The following is a 22329-nucleotide window of genomic DNA, read 5'->3' as shown; positions in this document are numbered from 1 at the left end:
TACTCTGTTACCTCGCCGACAGAGACAAAGGAAGAGGAGACGTAGAGACAGAGACCTCCTGCTGGGCTCTAAACCCTGCTGCACTAAAACGGGTCTGGATGACAGGTCAAACATCCAGCAACACTTTTAGAGCGTTGTTTTAGTATCAAACATTTACAGTTGTCCATCAACTGTCTCTCAATTTAGTTATCTGTCAACAGTGTTGCAACTCATTTGACTGTGACATCAGTAGAAGTTAGATGACTGTTTAAGTATCTTAACACTATTGGTGTAAACACACTGTGATGAATAATATTTGAAGTCTATATAAAAGTGTGTTTACTTATAGTGAAAGCCTATATTGAACTCATCTAGGTATTTTCTGTCTGATGACTTGAGGCCATTGTATTTAGATACTGTACATCGACAGTGGACGTGTTAAGAGTGCAAAGCTATGTTAAGGAGTGGTAGGGTTTAAGTGATACATCCTCCACTAAGTCTTGCTCGCAGCCTTGCCATGTGAAATAACACTGGAGGAATGCCCATCACCCCCACCCTCTTCTGCCCTAATGCTCTCCCCAATAGGGTTGGCCCGATAAATTATTAAATCGAATATCGTGATTTGACATTGACAATATACACTGCTCAAAAAAATAAAAGGGAACACTAAAACAACACATCCTAGATCTGAATGAATGAAATATTCTTATTAAATCATTTTTTCTTTACATAGTTGAATGTGCTGACAACAAAATCAAACAAAAATGATCAATGGAAATCAACTTTATCAACCCATGGAGGTCTGGATTTGGAGTCACACTCAAAATTAAAGTGGAAAACCACACTACAGGCTGATCCAACTTTGATGTAATGTCCTTAAAACAAGTCAAAATGAGGCTCAGTAGTGTGTGAGCACATGGAGGACTGTGCGGCCCGCCAAAGAAATGCCACCCCACACCATAACTCGACCCACCGCCAAACCGGTCATGCTGGAGGATGTTGCAGGCAGCAGAACGTTCTCCACGGCGTCTCCAGACTCTGTCACGTGCTCAGTGTGAACCTGCTTTCATCTGCGAAGAGCACAGGGTGCCAGTGGCGAATTTGCCAATCTGGTGTTCTCTGGCAAATGCCAAACGTCCTGCACGGTGTTGGGCTGTAAGCACAACCCCCACCTGTGGACGTCGGGCCCTCATACCACCGTCATGGAGTCTGTTTCTGACAGTTTGAGCAGACACATGCACATTTGTGGCCTGCTGGAGGTCATTTTGCAGGGCTCTGGCAGTCCTCCTCCTGCTCCTACTTGCACAAAGGCGGAGGTAGTGGTCCCGCTGCTGAGATGTTGCCCTCCTACGGCCTCCTCCACGTCTCCTGATGTACTGGCCTGTCTCCTGGTAGCGCCTCATGCTCTGGACACTACGCTGACAGACACAGCAAACCTTCTTGCCACAGCTCGCATTGATGTGCCATCCTGGATGAGCTGCACTACCTGAGCCACTTGTGTGGATTTTAGACTCAGTCTCATGCTACCACTAGAGTGAAAGCACCGCCAGCATTCAAAAGTGACCAAAACAAGCCAGCAAGCATAGGAACTGAGAAGTGGTCTGTGGTCCCCACCTGCAGAATCACTCCTTTATTGGGGGTGTCTTGCTAATTGCCTATAATTTCCACCTGTTGTCTATTCCATTTGCACAACAGCATGTGAAATTTATTGTCAATCAGTGTTGCTTCCTAAGTGGACAGTTTGATTTCACAGAAGTGTGATTGACTTGGAGTTACATTGTGTTGTTTAAGTGTTCCCTTTATCTTTTTGAGCAGTGTATATATATCTTGAAGAGCAAGATGATTTATTGTGATGTGCAAGACTATACTCTATTTGACTTTACAAATCAAAAATATGCAGTTTTATCATTTAAGACTATATCAATATGTTGAAAATAAAACCTAAATCAAGGGTTCTCAAACGTTTTCGGGCTGGGGACGCCTTTTGTGATAGCAAATTCATCAGGTACCCTCTCATAAATGGGGAGGGAGATCCAAATAGCACACTAGGACTTTACTAAGACTTCGGCAGTGCATGACAGGACGAACCAAGTCTCGGGACCTGGGAAGGAACATTTTAATTCTACATATTTAATGCGTTTTGTTGTTGCAGTTTTAAAGCTAATATCCTGCAATTCTACAAATATTTCCACGAGGCAGAGAAAACGTTGCAGTTTTAAATTGGTGCATTTATGTAAAACAAATAAAAATAAGTATTGCGTGCGGCTGCGGTCCGGATTTTCTGGAACCCAAATTGCCGCAGCTATTAATAGATATTTCTGCGCATGTCCAGGAATAACAAATAAAGTGTAGCTACTGCCCACTCCGCTGTTCCCACCGCTCCACTGCCTCTTCATTCACATGGGAGGGGGAAACGTCATGTTGTACACTAAAGACACGATCGACATGTTCCAACTATGCATTCATGCCTCAAGCGTGATTTCATGTTATTTATTCATGTTGTACACTACACAAAAGACACGATCGACATGTTCAGACAAACTGTTGTCTGTTGTAAAAGTATATTTAGGCAAAGCAAAACACACAGGCAGTCAACATAGCAATTACTTTCTCATCATTACAAACATTGGCTAGTTCTTTTTTCATCAACTCTCGCTACGATATGGCAGCATGAGGAATAATCGGGTGCTGGGCGATGCAAAACAAACTTGCCCATTGTCAGACTGTTTACCGGTCTGGGTACACAGCTAGGTAGCCTACTCGTGTGTTACTTGCATGATCTTAAGGTGGTTAAAACGCAGATAGTTTTTTGCCCCAATGCAAAACTCAAGTGGGGAATAACATTCCTTTCAGTAACTCTGGCTAGTGGCTACGATATGGCAGCAACTATAAAGATTAGCCTACATTATCACACAAAACATTGATTGGTTTTACTCCAATGCAATGTGTGTGCGCTGCTTGTAGTTTTGATGTCTTCACTATTATTCAACAATGTAAAAAATAATTAAAATAAAGAAATCTTTGAATGAGTAGGTGAGTCCAAACTGTGTGTGTGTGAGAGAGATACATAAAAATAAAACTGGCCGCGGACCACTTGCAGTACCTCTGCGGACCCCTAGCCGGTCCCTGGTCTCTAAATGAATAGAAATGTATAAAATAAAGATGTTTTATTGTCACATACACCGTATAGGTGCAGTGAAATGTGTTGTTTTACAGGGTCAGCCATAAACTAATCTCATTTTTTTTTTCACTAGACAATTTATTTATGAGAATGTGATTATAATATTGGAAATAAGCACACAAATGGGCCAAAACGATTATATCGGATATCGCAATATTTGGAGTGGCATACGGTAGAAGCGGTCTCCCCAAATATTACCCGATTCCCCCTCACCTGTGCATGAGTTGGGACAGCCATCCCCAAGACAGCCATATTCCCTGTTTAGTGTGTGTTTATGTCAAGGTCCCCAGTGGCTCAAGGCAAGGGGCAGAACATAGGGGTTGTGTCATCCACAGTAGCCATTCAGAGCACCTGACCAGCCTTGAGCTTGACCACATCTCCATCCCGACTCTGGGGTTAACATCAGCGTGGAGAGACGCGCTGTCTTACTAACGCAGGGGCCACATGCTGGGCCCAGAGGGGGGAGTGTGGCGCAGACAGATGAAACACATGCCACACGGTTGGTTTGTGAAGGATGGAGCCACTGTGGTGTTTTAAAAAGAGTCTTTAAAAAGGAGGGGGGGGGGGGGGGGCCTAACAGGCTACAGCTGCCAGGCATGCAATTAAGGAGTGGCCCCCTGATACACACACGGTCACGGACACACACACTCAAATTCAGACAGAGAGACATGTCTGATACACATGGACAGAAGGCCACACCGCTTTACCTTCCCAGAAGTCTTCATAAATCTGTTCTCCGATCAAACAAGCATCCAGACAGCACACACACACCAGGGTTTCCGTGAGGAAAATGTGGCGCCGGACAAGTGACCGGGAAGATTTTAATTTATCGGACATTTGAGAAATGTATCGGTCATCCAAATGCATTGCATGTCCACCCACATAGCCAGAGCCATCAATAGACAAGGGATGTTGGCCAAATGAGCCACAATTACAAAAACACAATTCCTTGAGTTTCATTTAGCAGACATCTTAGGCAAAGAGACTTACTGGAGCAATTAGGGTTAAGTGCCTTGATCAAGGGAACAGAAATTCTTCACCTAGTCAACTCAGGGATTCGAACCAGCAACCTTTTGGTTACTGGCCCAACGCTCTTACCACAAGGCCACTTGTGTAAAAGTTCATAGCCTACTGTTGTATAGGTTTTCCGTTCTTAAAACAATAATTGTCCATCTCACAGTTCAGTTGTCAGAGATTTGAGCACTAAATGCATCGGTATTGCATGCACAGGCGTGCAATGTACGATTTTAAATATATAAAAAGAAAGAGAAGCTTAGGCCTAGCCCCAGAGACAGAGAGAGAGATGCCAGTGGCATCTAATTCATTCCTTTTCTATACCAATATTTTTTCTAAAGATAAGCATTATATTGTTAGATTATAGGAGTAACTATGGTAGGCCTAAAACATTCTTCCTCACCTCAAGTTCAACTGTTGGAGTCAGTAGGAGCGCCGTTGCCTGCAGTATAATAGGCTAATAGCCAAATCAACAGCCTAATAATTGTCTGCTCTGTATTAGGTTTAAGATGGGTTATAAGCAGGCCTGCCTTAAAATAAATATCATTAGCCTATTGCTATCATTTGTTGGGTATGTTAGGTAGTAGTCTTTGTTGGTAATTGCTGCAATATAGACTATTCAAAACTTTTCAAAGATTTTACAGAGTTAATGTTCATATAAGGAAATCAGTCAATTGAAATGAATTCATTAGGCCCTAATCTATGGATTTCACATGACCGGGAATACAGATATGCATCTGTTAGTCACAGATACCTTAAAAAAAAGGTGACCACCATTTGCCTCATGCAGCGCGACACATCTCCTTCACAGGCTGTTGATTGTGGCCTGTGGAAATTTGTCCCACTCTTCTTCAATGGCTGAGCGAAGTTGCTGGATATTGGCGGGAACTGGAATACGCTGTCGTACACATCGATCCAGAGCATCCCAAACATGTTCAATGGGTGACATGGCTGGTGAGTTCAGCTTCCAGGTATTGTGTACAGATCCTTGCGACATGAACTTCGGATGAATGGCACGACGATGGCTCTCAGGATCTCATCACATTATCTCTGTGCATTCAAACTGCCATTGATAAAATGCAATTGTGTTCATTGTCCGTAGCTTATGCCTGCACATACCATAACCCTACCACCACGGGGAACTCTGTTCACAATCTTGACATAAGGAAATTGCTCGCCCACACGACGCCATACACGCTTAGTGCCATCTGCCAGGTACCGTTGAAACCAAAACTCATCTGCCAAGAGCACACTTTTACAGCGTGCCGGTGCCATAAAAGGGGAGCATTTGCCCACTGAAGTTGGTTACGACGCCGAACTGCAGTCAGGTCAAAACCCTGGTGAGGACAACGAGCACGCAGATGTGCTTCCCTGAGACGGCTTCTGACAGTTTGTCCAGAAATTCTTTGGTTGTGCAAACCCACAGTTTCATTAGCTGTCCAGGTGGCTATTCTTAGACAATCCCACAGGTGAAAAAGCCAGATGTGGAGGTCCTGGGCTGGCGTGGTTACACATGGTCTGCGGTTGTAAGGCCGGTTGGACGTACTGCCAAATTCTCTAAAATGACATTGACCTCCAATGGGTTATAGTAGAGAAATGACATTCAATTCTCTGGCAACAGCTCTGGTGGACATACCTGCAGTCAGCATGACAATTGCACACTCCCTCAAAACTTGACACATCTGTGGCATTGTGTTGTCTGACAAGACTGCACATTTTAGAGTAGCCTTCTATTGTCCCCAGCACAAGGTACACCTGTGTAGTCATAATGACATTTAATCAGTTTCTTGATATGCCACACCTGTCAGGTGGATGAATTATCTTGGAAAATTATAAATGCTCACCAACAGGGTTGTACACAAAGTAGTGCACAAAATGTGAGAGAAATAAGCTTTTTGTGCATATGGATAATTTCTGGGATCTTCTATTTCAGCTCATGATGCATGGGACCAACACTTTACATTTTGCGTTTATATTTTTGTTGAGTGTAATAGCCTGCTCGTATTTCCCTATAAACAAAGGCTTGATTTACTTTTGATATTACCCTAACAAAGTTTAGAAACCTTTGATGTGGTGTAGCTATTATTAAGCTTTAGCTACTGACAGTTGAACTTGAGGTAAGGAAGAATGTGAGGTGGACAATTATTGTTTTAGGAAAGTAAAAAACTATTGGTTATAAAAAGTTTTACATATGCTACTGGCTGGCAGGTAGTCTACAGGTTAAGAGCGTTGGGCCAGTAACTGAAAGATTGTTGGTTTGAATCCCTGAAATGACTAGGTGAATAATATGTCAATGTGCCCTTGAGCAAATACTACATATCGAAACACAAGGAATAGTGTTTATGTAATTTGTTATATGGCTGTTTTGAGGACACATACATTTAGCTCATTTGGCCAATATCCCTCGTTTATTGATGGCGCTAGCTGCGCCAGGTCGGAGGTTTCTTTCTCACTCTCTTTCTACTCACGGATACGGATATGAATGCATATGGGCTCCCGAGTGGCGCAGCGGCCTAAGGCACTGCATCTCATTGCAAGAGGCATCACAATACCCCATAAAGCAGGTCTCTGGTTCGAATCCAGGCTGTTTGACATCCGGCATTGGGAGTCCCATAGGGCGGCACAATTGGCCATCATTGTAGAAAATAATTTGTTCTTTACTGACTTGCCCAGTTAAGAATATAATGATAAATGTCTTGTAAATTTCTCAAATGTCTGGTAAATTAAAATCTTCCCGGTCACGTTGTACAGAGACATATTTTCCTAACGGAAACCCTAACACACATACACACACAGGACCATGTCTGGCATTCCAGACGGACACTCAACAAGCTGTGGGGTTTAAAGAGGCTGGCGGCAATCCACCCCCTCGCCTGTCCCCCATTAAAGAGGCCTGGTTATCAGGCTGCTATCTGGTATGGGCACAGACACACAGGGCCTCTTTGAAAGTGATACATAACCCTGGTTTGCAGCGACGCCACCTCAGATCCCTTTAAACACAGAGGCGGGAGAGAGAGGCTGCTAGTCTGAGTAGGATTAACGCTCCAATGAGCTCAACAGGCCAATGACACACGTGTGCGCACCCACACAAACGCAGCCAAATGAGAGTAACAAATGAAAACATAAGTGGTACGACCATATGCCACACCCCAAACCTTTTGCACTGTACCCAAGACAGCCACATTTTCATATGACGCACCTAACATACAAGACCAAGGTTTATGATCAAACCAGTCTACAGTGTTTCCTCTAGGATTTTTCAGCAGTGGTGGTAAAGTTAGGGTGGCCAATGGTGCGGTTTTAAAGGCCCCCCTTTCAGCCGCAGAGACAATATTTTACCGTTTTAAAGCTAGTTTCTGCAATTCTACACATTTTCCATGGGGCGCCATTATCTTTTCTAAATACTTTATATCTGCTTTTAGTCATTTAAGACCACGCGGAAAATGTTTTACCATCCCTAAAATTACAGTGCATTCGGAAAGTATTCAGACCCCTTGACTTATTCTAAATTTTGTTATGTTACAGCCTTATTCTAAAATGGATTAAATAAAAAAACATTCCCTCAATCTACACACAATACCCCATAAAGCGAAAACAGGTTTAGACAAGGCACACACCAGTCTATATAAGGAACTACAGTTGACAGTGCATGTCAGAGCAAAAACCAAGCCATGAGGTTCAAGGAGTTGGCCATAGAGCTCAGATAGCATTGTGTCAAGGCACAGATCTGGGGAAGGGTACCAAAACATTTCTGCAGCATTGAAGGTTCCCAAGAACATTGTGGCCTCCATCATTCTTAAATGGAAGTTTAGGAAGTCTTGGAGTTTCCAGAGCTGCCCACCCCGGCCAAACTGAGCAATTATGGGAGAAGGCCTTGGTCAGGGAGGTGACCAAGAATCCAATGGTCACTGACAGAGCTCCAGAGTTCTACTGTGGAGATGGGAGAACCTTACAGAAGAACAACCATCTCTGCAGCACTCCACCAATCAGGCCTTTATGGTAGAGTGGCCAGACGGAAGCAACTCCTCAGTAAAGGAACATGACAGTCTGTTTGGAGTTTGCCAAAAGGCACACAAAGGAATCTGACTATGAGAAACATGATTCTCTGGTCTGATGAAACCAAGATTAAACTCTTTGGCCTGAATGCCAAGTGTCACATCTGGAGAAAACCTGGCACCATCTCTATGGTGGAGCATGGTGGTGGCATCATCATGCTATGGGGATGTTTTTCAGCGGCAGGGACTGAGACACTAGTCAGGATCGAGGCAAATATGAATGGAGCAAAGTCAGAGATCCTTGATGAAAACCTGCTCCAGAGCACTCAGGACCTCAGGCTGGGGTGAAGGTTCACCTTCCAACAGGACAATGACCCTAAGCACACAGTCAAGACAACGTCGGAATGCGTTCGGGACAAGTCTCTGAATGTCCTTGAGTGGCCCAGCCAGAGCCCAGACTTGAACCTGATCGAACATCCCTGCAGACCTAAAAATATCTGTGCAGCGACGCTCCCCATCCAACCTGACAGAGCTTGAGAGGATCTGCAGAGAAGAATGGGAGAAACTCACCAAATACAAGTGTGCCAAGCTTGTAGCATCATATCCAAGAAGACTTGGGGCTGTAATCGCTACCAAAGGTGCTTCAACAAAGTACTGAGTAAAGGGTCTGAATACTTAAGTAAATGTGATTTCATTTTTTATATACATTTGCAAAAATGTCAAACAATCTGTTTTTGATTTTTCATTATGGGGTATTGTGTGTAGATTGATGAGGAAAAAAACAATTGTATCCATTTTAGAAAAAGGCTGTAACGTAAGAAAATAGGGAAATAGTTAAGAGGTCTGAATACTTTCGGAATGCACTGCATTTTCAAAAACAATATTTAATACAATTCTTCCATGACCCAAAGAGAATAAACTGCTACCCACCAGTGGGTCCTAACCCACCAATGGGGAAATACTGCAGACGCAAGAAAGGATATGATTGGGCGGCAGGAAGTTCCAGCTAAGAACCTGATTGGCCAGGGCCAGGTATCTCTGGAACACAGAGGACATCTGAGCGTTGAGGTTCTCTCTGCGACTGAACTCCTGCAGCACCTCCATGGTCAATACGAAAATCTGACGCAGGTTGTCCTCCTGAAAGTGAACACACATCAGAACAAAAATACACGCACAAAAGGTGTCAACACAAAACACACACTACTACCAAGCCAGAGAGAGCATAGCATTCAGTTAGATGAACAGAGGAGAAAGGAGGAAAAAGGAGCGGGAGGAAAAAGGAGCGGGAGGAAAAAGGAGCGGGAGGAAAGAGGAGCGGGGGGGAAAAGGAGCGGGAGAAAAAAGGAGCGGGAGGAAAGAGGAGCGGGAGGAAAGAGGAGCGGGAGGAAAGAGGAGCGGGAGGAAAGAGGAGCGGGAGGAAAAAGGAGCGGGAGGAAAAAGGAGCGGGAGGAAAAAGGAGCGGGAGGAAAAAGGAGCGGGAGGAAAAAGGAGCAGGAGGAAAAAGGAGCAGGAGGAAAAAGGAGCGAGAGGAAAAAGGAGCGAGAGGAAAAAGGAGCAGGAGGAAAAAGGAGCAGGAGGAAAAAGGAACGGGAGGAAAAAGGAGCAGGAGGAACGGAAGTCTGACCTGAAAGATGCGTTTGCAGCTGCCGTGGAACTCCATGTTGAGGCCGATATTACTGGTCTTACTGGAGCTGGAGAACTCACTGATGAGGGCCGTCAGGATGGAGCAGGCCAGTGTCTGCTGCAGGGGCACACAAACAGGTCTGAGGTCACACACACCATCTGACGTCATTTGTCACATTGAGGGTAGCTGACAGAGGACAGCAGCCGGCTTACTAAAGAGGACAGATCTAAATAGACCCAAGCCATGAAAACCTCCCTGGCCTCCGGAAGAATGACTGCCATCTAGTGGAGACAGTTATACTACTGGAAGAGCTCATCAGGTTGGTGAGGCCAGAAATCTCAAAGGAACGGTGGGTACCGCATGGGCATTTAACTCCTCTGTTTTGGGGACCTGCGTGGTTCTGGTACCGGCTCCGACCAACATTTTAGCTTATAACTCTGACATCACTTTAAGCTGGGATGTCCCTCCTACCATTTCATTCGCTCTTCCGACTGTCCAACTCCTGGCTGAATCCTACGTCACAGCCCCTAACATATGCCTGGAATCCTTACATCATAATGCAGCAGGAGTGGATTCGTCACTGTGGCACATTCAGAGATATTTTAGATTACTAGCTATAAATCATTCATAGATTTTAAACAAAAACACTGTCATAAATGGGCAAGATTATTATAAAATGAAAGGCTAGTTCCTAACAAGTTCAGGAAGACACGCTAGAGTTCTGTGAGACATTCACAGAAATGGGGGCAGACATTTTGATCAAGAAAGACCTTAAGAAAATGTGCATTTTAACACTAAACATACAAATATGTATTTTACAGTTATAAGGAAGGTGAAATCTTATAGTTAGTCGTTTTATAATTTGATTATAGTATTTTTAGAAAGCATATAATTAATTTCAAGCCTTATTCATACAGCTGTGTTGAATAGTAAATACAGTTTGGAAAGTACTCAGACCCCTTGACTTTTCCCACATTTTGTTAAGTTACAGCCTCATTCTAAAAGGATAAAATAAAATCCTCAATCTACACACAATAACCCATTATGACAAAGTGAAAAAAGGTTTTAAGACATTCAAAATAAATTAAAAATAACATTATTTACATAAGTATTCAAACCCTTTGCTATGAGACTTGAAATTGAGCTCAGGTGCATCCTATTTCCATTGATCATCCTTGAGATGTTTCTACAACTTGGAGTCCACCTGTGGTCAATTCAATTGATTGGACATGATTTGAAAATGCACATACCTGTCTATATATAAGGTCCCACAGTTGACAGTGCATGTCAGAGCAAAAACCAAGCCATAGCTGGGCAGTGACGCTCCCCATCCAACCTAACAGAGCTTGAGAGGATCTGTAGGGAAGAATGGGAGAAACTCCCCAAATACAGGTGTGCCAAGCTTGCAGCGTCATAACCAAGAATACTCATTGCTGTAATCGCTGCCAAAGGCGCTTCAACAAAGTACTGAGAAAATAGTCTGAATACTTATGTAAATGTATTATTTCAGGTGTTTTATTTTTAATTACATTTGCAAAAAAAATCTAAAAACCTGTTTTTGCTTTGTCATTATGGGGCATTGTGTGTAGATTGATGAGCAAAAAAAAACAACGGAATCAACTGTAGAATAAGGCTGTAACGTAGCAAAATGTGGAAAAGGTCAAGGTGTAAATGCTTTTCGAAGGCACTGTACATCATAAAATATTTGTACTGTGTACTTGAGCTTGTGTCCTCAAAAGTGACTACTCCTCAGCAATATATACCACTATATATATTTTTACCAGAAAGGTGATATTTTAAAAACATTTTGGAGTATGCAGCATTACTAGTTATTGTTTATGGCCCTCTCGTGATAAATAATTACTTTTGGGGATAATGTAGATTACATAAATTTTCAATTACATTTAACTGGTTTTAAAGCCAGAAGCAGAGTGAACATCTATCACTGTGGGATTTGAAGGAGTGGACTTGTGGAGCTCTTTTCCCATATCACTAACGAGTGTACTCCTTTCACATCTTTGATAATTATGACATTCTGATGTTTTTTCCATGAATTGATCATTTGCCCAATCACAACAGATCTTTTTCAGAGTGAAAAATTCAGAGTGAAAAATTCTGTGAGTGAAAAATTCTGAAAAAAGATCAGAATTGGGCTGCGGAGTCAAGTAGGCTGCGTTTACCCAGGAAGCCCAATTCTTTTGACCAATAAGATCAGCTCTGAAAAATATATTACATGAAAAGATAGGATGTAATTGGTTAAAATAACATTTAGTGAGAAAAATATAAGAATTGGGCTGCCTGTGTAAACACTGCCTTATACATGTGTCTCGTGTCTGTGATAATTGTAAGAATTAGACTGGTGTTTCTTACCACTGTGGGGTTGCCGCTGCTGATAAGCTGGCTGACTTCGTGGAAGATACCTTTACAGTTAATGGACTTGTCCAAAGAGCCTCTCTTCACTATGACCGCTACAGCCAGCAGGATCTGCTCCCGGACATACTTCTGTAGACTGGGGGGGAGAGAGGAGAGACTTATTTTTAAACTGCATTAGAGGCCTGCATGAAGTGAGATTGATAGATCCTTGAGAATCTAATTCATGCTGCCGCTACACACACGCCTACTTGGGTCTCTGTAAAACGTAGGTGAGGAGGAATGTCCGGAGCGACTCGATGCTGGCCTTCTCCAGCAGGATCCACTCCCGTACCACCGCCTCCATGACGGCCGTGGCTGCCTGGAACAGCACATAGTCCACCTTACTGGTCTCTGTGGAGGGTGACAGATGCACATTAATCACAGAGTAGCGTTAAGATTTCCCTTCACTGGAACTCAGGGGCCTAGCCCAAACCCAGAACATTATTCTTCCTCCACCAAACTTTCCAGTTGGCACTATGCTTTGGGGTAGGTAGCGTTCTCCTGTCATCCACCACACTCAGATTTGTCTGTCGGACTTGCCAGATGGTGAAGTGTGGTTCATCACTCCAGAGAACGCATTTCCACTGCTCCAGAGTACATCGGCGGAGAGCTTCACACCACTCCAGTCCAGTCGACGCTTAGCATTCATTGCACATGGCGATCTTAGGCTTGATGTGCGGCTGTTTACGATTATGGAAACCCATTTCAGGAAGCTCCCGACAAACAGTTATTGTGCTGACGTTGCTTCCAGAGGCCGTTTGAAACTCAGTAGTGAATGTTGCAAACGAGGACAGACAGTTTTTACTTGCTACGCTCTTCAGCACTTGGTGTCCTGTTTTGTGAGGTTGTGTGGCCTACCACTTTGCGGCTGAGACGTTGTTACTCCTAGATATTTCCACCTCACAATAACAGCACTTATTGTGCATACATTTTACAAACTGACTTGTTGGAAAGGTGGCATCCTATGACAATGGCACATTGAAAGTCACTGAGCTCTTCAGTAAGGCCATTCTACTGCCAATGTTTTCCTATGGAGATCGCATGGCAGTGTGCTCAATTTTATATTTTGGCTGAAATATCCGCATCCACTAATGTGTTTCCACATACTTTTGCGTATATATAGTGTATTTCAATCAATTAATAGGCTAAAACGCATTATTTCACAATGGGATTTTTTTATTTCTTCTCCCAGACAATTGGTTGGCGCCAATTTGAATTAAATCAGCTTTCCTCTCAGTTTTTATTTTTTATTTTTATTTTTTTTTAAATCGGCCAAATGCTGGCTAAAGGAAACACTGTTGTGGGCACACCTGCACACATACAGTATCCTATATCACCCACACAAACTTTTACAGATGCACAATTGAAAGTAGAGGTCGACCGATTATGATTTTTCAACGCCGATACTGATTATTGGAGGACCAAAAAAAGCCGATACCGATTAATCAGACGATATATATATATATATATATATATATATATATATATATATATATATATATATGCTCAAAAAAATAAAGGGAACACTTAAACAACACAATGTAACTCCAAGTCAATCACACTTCTGTGAAATCAAACTGTCCACTTAGGAAGCAACACTGATTGACAATAAATTTCACATGCTGTTGTGCAAATGGAATAGACAACAGGTGGAAATTATAGGCAATTAGAAAGACACCCCCAATAAAGGAGTGGTTCTGCAGGTGGGGACCACAGACCACTTCTCAGTTCCTATGCTTCCTGGCTGATGTTTTGGTCACTTTTGAATGCTGGCGGTGCTTTCACTCTAGTGGTAGCATGAGACGGAGTCTACAACCCACACAAGTGGCTCAGGTAGTGCAGCTCATCCAGGATGGCACATCAATGCGAGCTGTGGCAAGAAGGTTTGCTGTGTCTGTCAGCGGTGTCCAGAGCATGGAGGCGCTACCAGGAGACAGGCCAGTACATCAGGAGACGTGGAGGAGGCCGTAGGAGGGCAACAACCCAGCAGCAGGACCGCTACCTCCGCCTTTGTGCAAGGAAGAGCAGGAGGAGCACTGCCAGAGCCCTGCAAAATGACCTCCAGCAGGCCACAAATGTGCATGTGTCTGCTCAAACGGTCAGAAACAGACTCCATGACGGTGGTATGAGGGCCCGACGTCCACAGGTGGGGGTTGTGCTTACAGCCCAACACGTGCAGGACGTTTGGCATTTGCCAGAGAACACCAAGATTGGCAAATTCGCCACTGGCGCCCTGTGTTCTTCACAGATGAAAGCAGGTTCACACTGAGCACATGTGACAGACGTGACAGAGTCTGGAGACGCCGTGGAGAACGTTCTGCTGCCTGCAACATCCTCCAGCATGACCGGTTTGGCGGTGGGTCAGTCATAGTGCGGGGTGGCATTTCTTTGGGGGGCCGCACAGCCCTCCATGTGCTTGCCAGAGGTAGCCTGACTGCCATTAGGTACCGAGATGAGATCCTCAGACCCCTTGTGAGACCATATGCTGGTGTGGTTGGCCCTGGGTTCCTCCTAATGCAAGACAATGCTAGACCTCACGTGGCTGGAGTGTGTCAGCAGTTCCTGCAAGAGGAAGGCATTGATGCTATGGACTGGCCCGCCCGTTCCACAGACTGCACCACAGACTGTCCAGGAGTTGGCGGATGCTTTAGTCCAGGTCTGGGAGGAGATACCTCAGGAGACCATCCGCCACCTCATCAGGAGCATGCCCAGGCGTTGTAGGGAGGTCATACAGGCACGTGGAGGCCACACACACTACTGAGCCTAATTTTGACTTGTTTTAAGGATATTACATCAAAGTTAGATCAGCCTGTAGTGTGGTTTTCCACTCTAATTTTGAGTGTGACTCCAAATCCAGAACTTCCTGGGTTGATACATTTGATTTCCATTGATCATTTTTGTGTGATTATGTTGTCAGCACATTCAACTATGTAAAGAAAAAAGTATTTAATAAGAATATTTCATTCATTCAGAACTAGGATGTGTTATTTTAGTGTTCCCTCTATTTTTTGAGCAGTGTATATACAGTGGGGCAAAAAAGTATTTAGTCAGCCACCAATTGTGCAAGTTCTCCCACTTAAAAAGACGAGAGAGGCCTGTAATTTTCATCATAGGTACACTTCAACTATGACAGACAAAATGAGAAAAAAAATCCAGAAAATCACATTGTAGGATTTTTAATGAATTTATTTGCAAATGATGGTGGAAAATAAGTATTTGGTCACCTACAATCAAGCAAGATTTCTGGCTCTCACAGACCTGTAACTTCTTCTTTAAGAGGCTCCTCTGTCCTCCACTCATTACCTGTATTAATGGCACCTGTTTGAACTTGTTATCAGTATAAAAGACACCTGTCCACAACCTCAAACAGTCACACTCCAAACTCCACTATGGCCAAGACCAAAGAGCTGTCAAAGGACACCAGAAACAAAATTGTAGACCTGCACCAGGCTGGGAAGACTGAATCTGCAATAGGTAAGCAGCTTGGTTTGAAGAAATCAACTGTGGGAGCAATTATTAGGAAATGGAAGACATATAATAATCTCCCTCGATCTGGGGCTCCACGCAAGATCTCACCTCGTGGGGTCAAAATGATCACAAGAACGGTGAGCAAAAGTCCCAGAACTACACGGGGGGACCTAGTGAATGACCTGCAGAGAGCTGGGACCAAAGTAACAAAGCCTACCATCAGTAACACACTACACCGCCAGGGACTCAAAGCTGCAGTGCCAGACGTGTCCCTCTGCTTAAGCCAGTACATGTCCAGGCCCGTTTGAAGTTTTCTAGAGAGCATTTGGATGATCCAGAAGAAGATTGGGAGAATGTCATATGGTCAGATGAAACCAAAATATAACTTTTTGGTAATAACTCAACTCGTCGTGTTTGGAGGACAAAGAATGCTGAGTTGCATCCAAAGAACACCATACCTACTGTGAAGCATGGGGGTGGAAACAACATGCTTTGGGGCTGTTTTTCTACAAAGGGACCAGGACGACTGATCCATGTAAAGGAAAGAATGAATGGGGCCATGTATCGTGAGATTTTGAGTGAAAACCTCCTTCCATCAGCAAGGGCATTGAAGATGAAACGTGGCTGGGTCTTTCAGCATAACAATGATCCCAAACACACCGCCCGGGCAACGAAGGAGTGGCTTTGTAAGAAGCATTTCACGGTCCTGGAGTGGCCTAGCCAGTCTCCAGATCTCAATCCCATAGAAAATCTTTGGAGGGAGTTGAAAGTCCGTGTTGCCCAGCAACAGCCCCAAAACATCACTGCTCTAGAGGAGATCTGCATGGAGGAATGGGCCAAAATACCAGCAATAGTGTGTGAAAACCTTGTGAAGTCTTACAGAAAACATTTGACCTCTGTCATTAACAACAAAGGGTATATAACAAAGTATTGAGATAAACTTTTGTTATTGACCAAATACTTATTTTCCAACATAATTTGCAAATGAATGAATTAAAAATCCTACAATGTGATTTTCTGGATTTTTTTCTCTCATTTTGTCTGTCATAGTTGAAGTGTAACTATGATGAAAATTACAGGCCTCTCTCATCTTTTTAAGTGGGAGAACTAGCACAATTGGTGGCTGACTAAATACTTTTTTGCCCCACTATATATATATATATATATATATATATATATATATATATAATAATGACAATTACAACAATACTGAATGAACAATGAACACTTATATTTTAATATAATACATCAATAAAATAATTTTAGTCTCAAATAAATAATGAAACATGTTCAATTTGGTTTAAATAATGCAAAAACAAAGTGTTAGAGAAGAAAGTAAAAGTGGAAACGTGCCATGTAAAACAGCTAACGTTTAAGTTCTTTGCTCAGAACATGAGAACATATGAAAACCTGGTGGTTCCTTTCAACATGAGCCTTCAATAGTCCCAGGTAAGAAGTTTTAGGTTGTAGTTATTATAGGGCTATTTCTCTCTATACCATTTGTATTTAATATACCTTTGACTATTGGATGTTCTAATAGGTACTTTAGTATTGCCAGCCTAATCTCGGGAGTTGATAGGCTTGAAGTCATATACAGTGCAATGCTTAAAGCAAAGATCTGCTGGCAAGCGCAGTAAAGTGCTGTTTGAATGAATGCTTACGAGCCTGCTGCTGCCTACCACCGCTCAGTCAGACTGCTCTATCAAATCATAGACTTAATTATAACATAATAGCACACAGAAATACGAGCCTTAGGTCATTAATATGGGCAACAATAATTTCAAAAACAAAACGTTTATTCTTTCAGTGAAATACGGAACCGTTCCGTATTATACCTAAGGGGTGGCATCCATAAATCTAAATATTCCAGTTACATTGCACAACCTTCAATGTTATGTCATAATTAGGTACAATTCTGGCAAATTAGTTGAGCCAGACAGCCCAAACTGTTGCATATACCCTGACTCTGCGTGCAATGAATGCAAGAGAAGTGACACAATTTCCATAGTTAATATTGCCTGCTAACATGAATTTATTTTAACTAAATATGCAGGTTTAAAAATATATACTTCTGTGTATTGATTTTAAGAAAGGCATTGATGTTTATTGAAGGTACATTCGTGCAACGATTGTGCTTGTTTCGCAAATGTGCTTTTCGAAGTTGCAAAGTTGGCTGTCAACCGCAAGGCTCTCCAGAGGGTGGTGCGGTCTGCACAACGCATCACCAGGGGCAAACTACCTGCCCTCCAGGAGACCTACAGCACCCGATGTCACAGGAAGGCCAAAAAGATCATCAAGGACAACAACCTCCCGAGCCAATGCCTGTTCACCCAGCTGCCATCCAGGTCAGTACAGGTGCATCAAAGCTGGGACCGAGAGACTGAAAAACAGATTCTATCTCAAGGCCTTCAGACTGTTAAACAGCCATCACTAACACAGAGAGGCTGCTTCCTACATATAGATCAAATCATAAGCCACTTTAATAAATGGATCACTAGTCACTTAAAAAAATGCCACTTTAATAATGTTTACATATCTTACATTACTCATCTCATATGTATATACTGTATTTTATACCATCTATTGCATCTTGCCTATGCCGCTTGTCCATCGCTCATCTTTATATGTACATATTCTTATTCCATCCCTTCACATTTGTGTGTATTAGGTAGTTGTTATGAATTTGTTAGATTACTTGTTAGATATTACTGCACTGTTCGAACTAGAAGCACAAGCATTTCGCTACACTCGCATTAACATCTGCTAACCATGTGTATGTGACCAATAACATTTGATTTGATTTAGGCCTAACACACACAAACAAACATTATTGAAAAGTGTTTTGAAGCTTTTTTGTTAGAGGGACACTTACCTAATATGTGCTTGCAGACAGCGAAGGGTGATTTAGACTTCCGGAAGGAGAGGAATATGTGTTCTGCGTGCTGCCTCTGTTCTGTATTGACCATGGACGGCGGTGCCTAAACACACATACCATTTGTGTACAGTCAATTACACCATATCTCAACTACGTAAAGTCACACACACACACACACACACACACACCTTAAAAGACCCCCAAAATATACACAACTAAACACACACATACGCGGTAAACCAAGGAGTGTGGCCAGAATGGGGCTCGGCAGAAAAATCCCAATCCAGGTCTAATTGCAGTAAAATAAGATCTGACTCACGTCACGGTGGCCAGGAATGAGGCGAGAAATACCATTTTTATCTCTCCTGACCACAGGCACGACAGGGGCTTCCTTCCCATGCCCACCCCTTCCCCTGAACATACACGTTTAGAAACTATTGGACCAGAATCTGTTAACTAGCTAACCTCTTATTCAACACAGTTACATCATTATGTGGCTAAAACAATAGCATGGATAGAATAAACTCAAACATTAAGAAGGTTATTCGAAGTAACTGGCACGAGCTCCCAAGAGTACTTCAATCACCAAGCATGGTGCTTAATCAAGTGTGTGATCGATAACTTTTAGCCAACTACTGTACTAGCAAGCCAACCCTTCCCGATGGTTAAGCTAATTGTTTCCAATATATCACTTTTCCTTTACTAAAAGCTGTGCTTTGTGATATATTCAGGGAATTGAGACAGTGTCCTCCTTGACTGTTGCATAACGTTGGTGACAAATAGACGATAAAGTCAATAGCTAGCTAGCTAACGTTAGGTGGAACATGGTGAATCAACAGCGTGTCTAACGACGCGGGCTGCAATCGGGATGTTCACCGAACTGTCTAGCGTTGAAGAAATACAACTTGAGTATTGAATCAAACTAACTAGCTAAACAAGTGTGTGGTTCCCTGTAAACATGAGTGTTCTACTAGTGAAGTGTTTAGGAAACATCGTCACAACAGACACTGTCACACATAGCTAGCGGCTTTTGGGGATGATGGCTATGCTAGATTTTTGCAGGATGGAGACAACACTGCGCCACGCATCAGTATCCTTTCCGATAAATAACTGTGCCCGATAGATCGCTCGCAGTCACATAACCCTCAATAAAACCAAGAACTAAACACATACCAAAAAACTTTAACAAAAAAAATATTATATTTCTCACCATTAAAACTTTGGCAGCGCTTTCCAGCTGTGAAATCACTTCTGGTGCACCAACCGCCGCCATCATTGTCTCTCTTCAATGACGCGCCATGCGCTGAATTATGGGATTAGGGGTACTCTGGCCAATTTGATAGTGGAGACTTTTTGCAGGGAGTTTCAGGACAGGGCGTCGCTCTATGGAGGATATGTAATAAAAAAACATAGCAATAAAATATTGAACATAAGGTCTTAATTTTTACAAGCCAAGACGCTTGCAAACGTCATATGTTGTGATACCTTAACGTTTATAGATGATTCCTACCACCAGGAGAGCGCACCAAAAAAGTCAGAAAATCATTTGAATCCTTTTGTCAAAATGGCTTATTGAAAGATTTGCACTGAAGTGGGACTTTCTGGAAAGTTTTTTTAAACAATATTGATAAAGGTGGTCATTTTTACTTCTAAAATAAACCCCCATTATGCCTATTTATATGTGTTATAAATGACATATTACCAGAGATCTATGTTATTACCTTTACCTTATCATAACCCCTAGAGGACCTATTCTGTTCATAATGTTATGGTTGTCGTAACATAGGACACAAATTATACCTATTAAAAAAAGTGATGTTGCTCTCATGAAATGTAACCTTTTTAACACCTTCAGAGAGGTAGCCCACACAGTGAAATGAGAGACTTGAGAAAAATTACAATTTACGTCAAAACACCTTCTAAGTGTTCTCTGTGTGTCTTGTTGCATTTCAATAGAATAGTGAATGAAAAGATGTTCAGGTCTATATTTGAACACCCTCATCCTTATACTGCTTTCTAAATACATATTATGGTAAGACAAAAATGCATGTCACATTCTATGTCTCCATCTGATGGAAATGAACAGTTTAAATGGCATCTGAATTCATTAATGTTATGAAAATGATCTTGTATCAGTACCATTGAAAATAGAGCTAAATAATATTGGGTACAGCCAGAATGTTGATATTGGTTTGGCTCACTGTATACAATTTCAAACTCTCAGGGGACAATCTTCTAATTATCCAAAGCAAAGCAACCCACAAACATCCACAATGCTCAAAACAACCACCCAAAACAACACTAGATACCCAAAACAACACAACTACCCCCAAAATAACCCAAACTACCCCACAATGAACGACTACCCAAAACAGCTACCTCAAACCAACCAAAAACAACCCATAACTACCCACAATGCCCAAAACAACCCCACAATTACCACCCAAAACAACACAACTACCCCACAATGGACAGCTACCCAAAACAGCTACCTCAAACCTACCGAAAACAACCCACAATGGCCAAAACAACCCTACAAACTAGCCTGGCTGACACCAAACTCAAAGTCTTGATGTTGTAGGCACAAAGTGTGGATAATGAAGGGGGATTTTTAACAGATTGGTTCTCCTATGTGTCTTTCTCACTAAAATACCCACATGAACAGCCACGCACAGCCCCCGAGCACCGCCCCCTACCAACACAACTGTTGGATTTTTAAATCCAAAGGACAGGTCAAACCCCCTGGGGAAAAAAGAGAGAACCAAACAAAGCTCAAGCAACTTTTGTGTGAATATTGCACCAAGAACGGACTCTTGTCCAGGCCAATGCTTCACAGCTCTCCCTCGCTGTGTACCATGTGAGTCGTGTCAGCCAGGCTACTACAAAACCCCAAACTCTTCACTTTAAAGGTATGGGGGTTAAGGTCTGACTACAACCTACTCTGAATATTGTCCTCTTTTCTTTTGCACATATGGCCTTTTGATCTTGCTGATGTGTGTGGACCTGTCAGATTCTGCAGGAACTCCAGTACTAGTCCAAGTTTCCCTATGTCCACAGCTAGTACAAACAGCACTCTGAAATATTTTGTTCATGGAAGCATTAAAATGCTTAACATGCACTTAGCAGTTTAAAGAAGCCTGTGATTAAAAGCAGAGTCCTGTGGACATTGTGACGTTGCACTGTGTTAATCATGATCATGTATTTTGCAATAACTATTCTTTGCACTGTATTTATCATGTGCTATAACATATAAACCCATAGCTTCTGTTACAGTTGAAGTCGGAAGTTTACATACACCTTAGCCAAATACATTTAAACTCTGTTATTTACAATTCATGACATTTAATCCTAGTAAAAATTCCCTGTCTAAGGTCTTTTAGGATCACCACTATTATTTTAAGAATCTGAAATGACAGAATAATAGTTGAGAGAATGATTTATTTCAGCTTTTATATCTTTCATGACATTCCCAGTGGGTCAGAAGTTTACATACACTAAATTAGTATTTGGTAGCATTGCCTTTAAATTGTTTAACTTGGGTCAAACTTTTCAGGTAGCCTTCCACAAGCTTCCCACAATAAGTTGGGTGAATTTTGGCCCATTCCTCCTGACAGAGCTGGTGTAACTGAGTCAGGTCTGTAGACCTCCTTGCTCGCACACGCCTTTTCAGTTCTGCCCACAAATGTTCTATAGGATTGAGGTCAGGGCTTTGTGATGGTCACTCCCAATATCTTGACTTTGTTGTCCTTAAGCAATTTAGCCACAATTTTGGAAGAATGCT

At 42.5% G+C, this 22329-nt stretch overlaps 1 protein-coding gene across 3 annotated transcripts in view; it reads right to left on the bottom strand.

The window, feature by feature from the left end:
* LOC110501679 (exportin-4) overlaps positions 1–19886 on the bottom strand; it is a 56708-nt gene extending 36822 nt beyond the window's left edge. For all 3 annotated transcript variants that reach the window (XM_021579408.2, XM_021579407.2, XM_021579409.2), the window contains exons 1-6: positions 19759–19886; positions 18546–18651; positions 12415–12556; positions 12164–12302; positions 9794–9910; positions 9153–9306 (exon numbers count right to left, since the gene is read on the bottom strand). In XM_021579408.2, the coding sequence (XP_021435083.1) occupies positions 9153–9306; positions 9794–9910; positions 12164–12302; positions 12415–12556; positions 18546–18651; positions 19759–19824 (724 nt within the window). In that variant the 5' untranslated portion in view covers positions 19825–19886. The remainder of the gene's footprint in view (positions 1–9152; positions 9307–9793; positions 9911–12163; positions 12303–12414; positions 12557–18545; positions 18652–19758) is intronic.
* Positions 19887–22329: the final 2443 nt, after the last annotated feature.

The sequence above is a fragment of the Oncorhynchus mykiss genome, chromosome 22 (genome assembly GCF_013265735.2).
Source record: "Oncorhynchus mykiss isolate Arlee chromosome 22, USDA_OmykA_1.1, whole genome shotgun sequence".
Classification (NCBI taxonomy): domain Eukaryota; kingdom Metazoa; phylum Chordata; class Actinopteri; order Salmoniformes; family Salmonidae; genus Oncorhynchus; species Oncorhynchus mykiss.
Note: the sequence above shows the minus strand (reverse complement) of the source record. Positions and strands in the feature narration are given on the sequence as shown.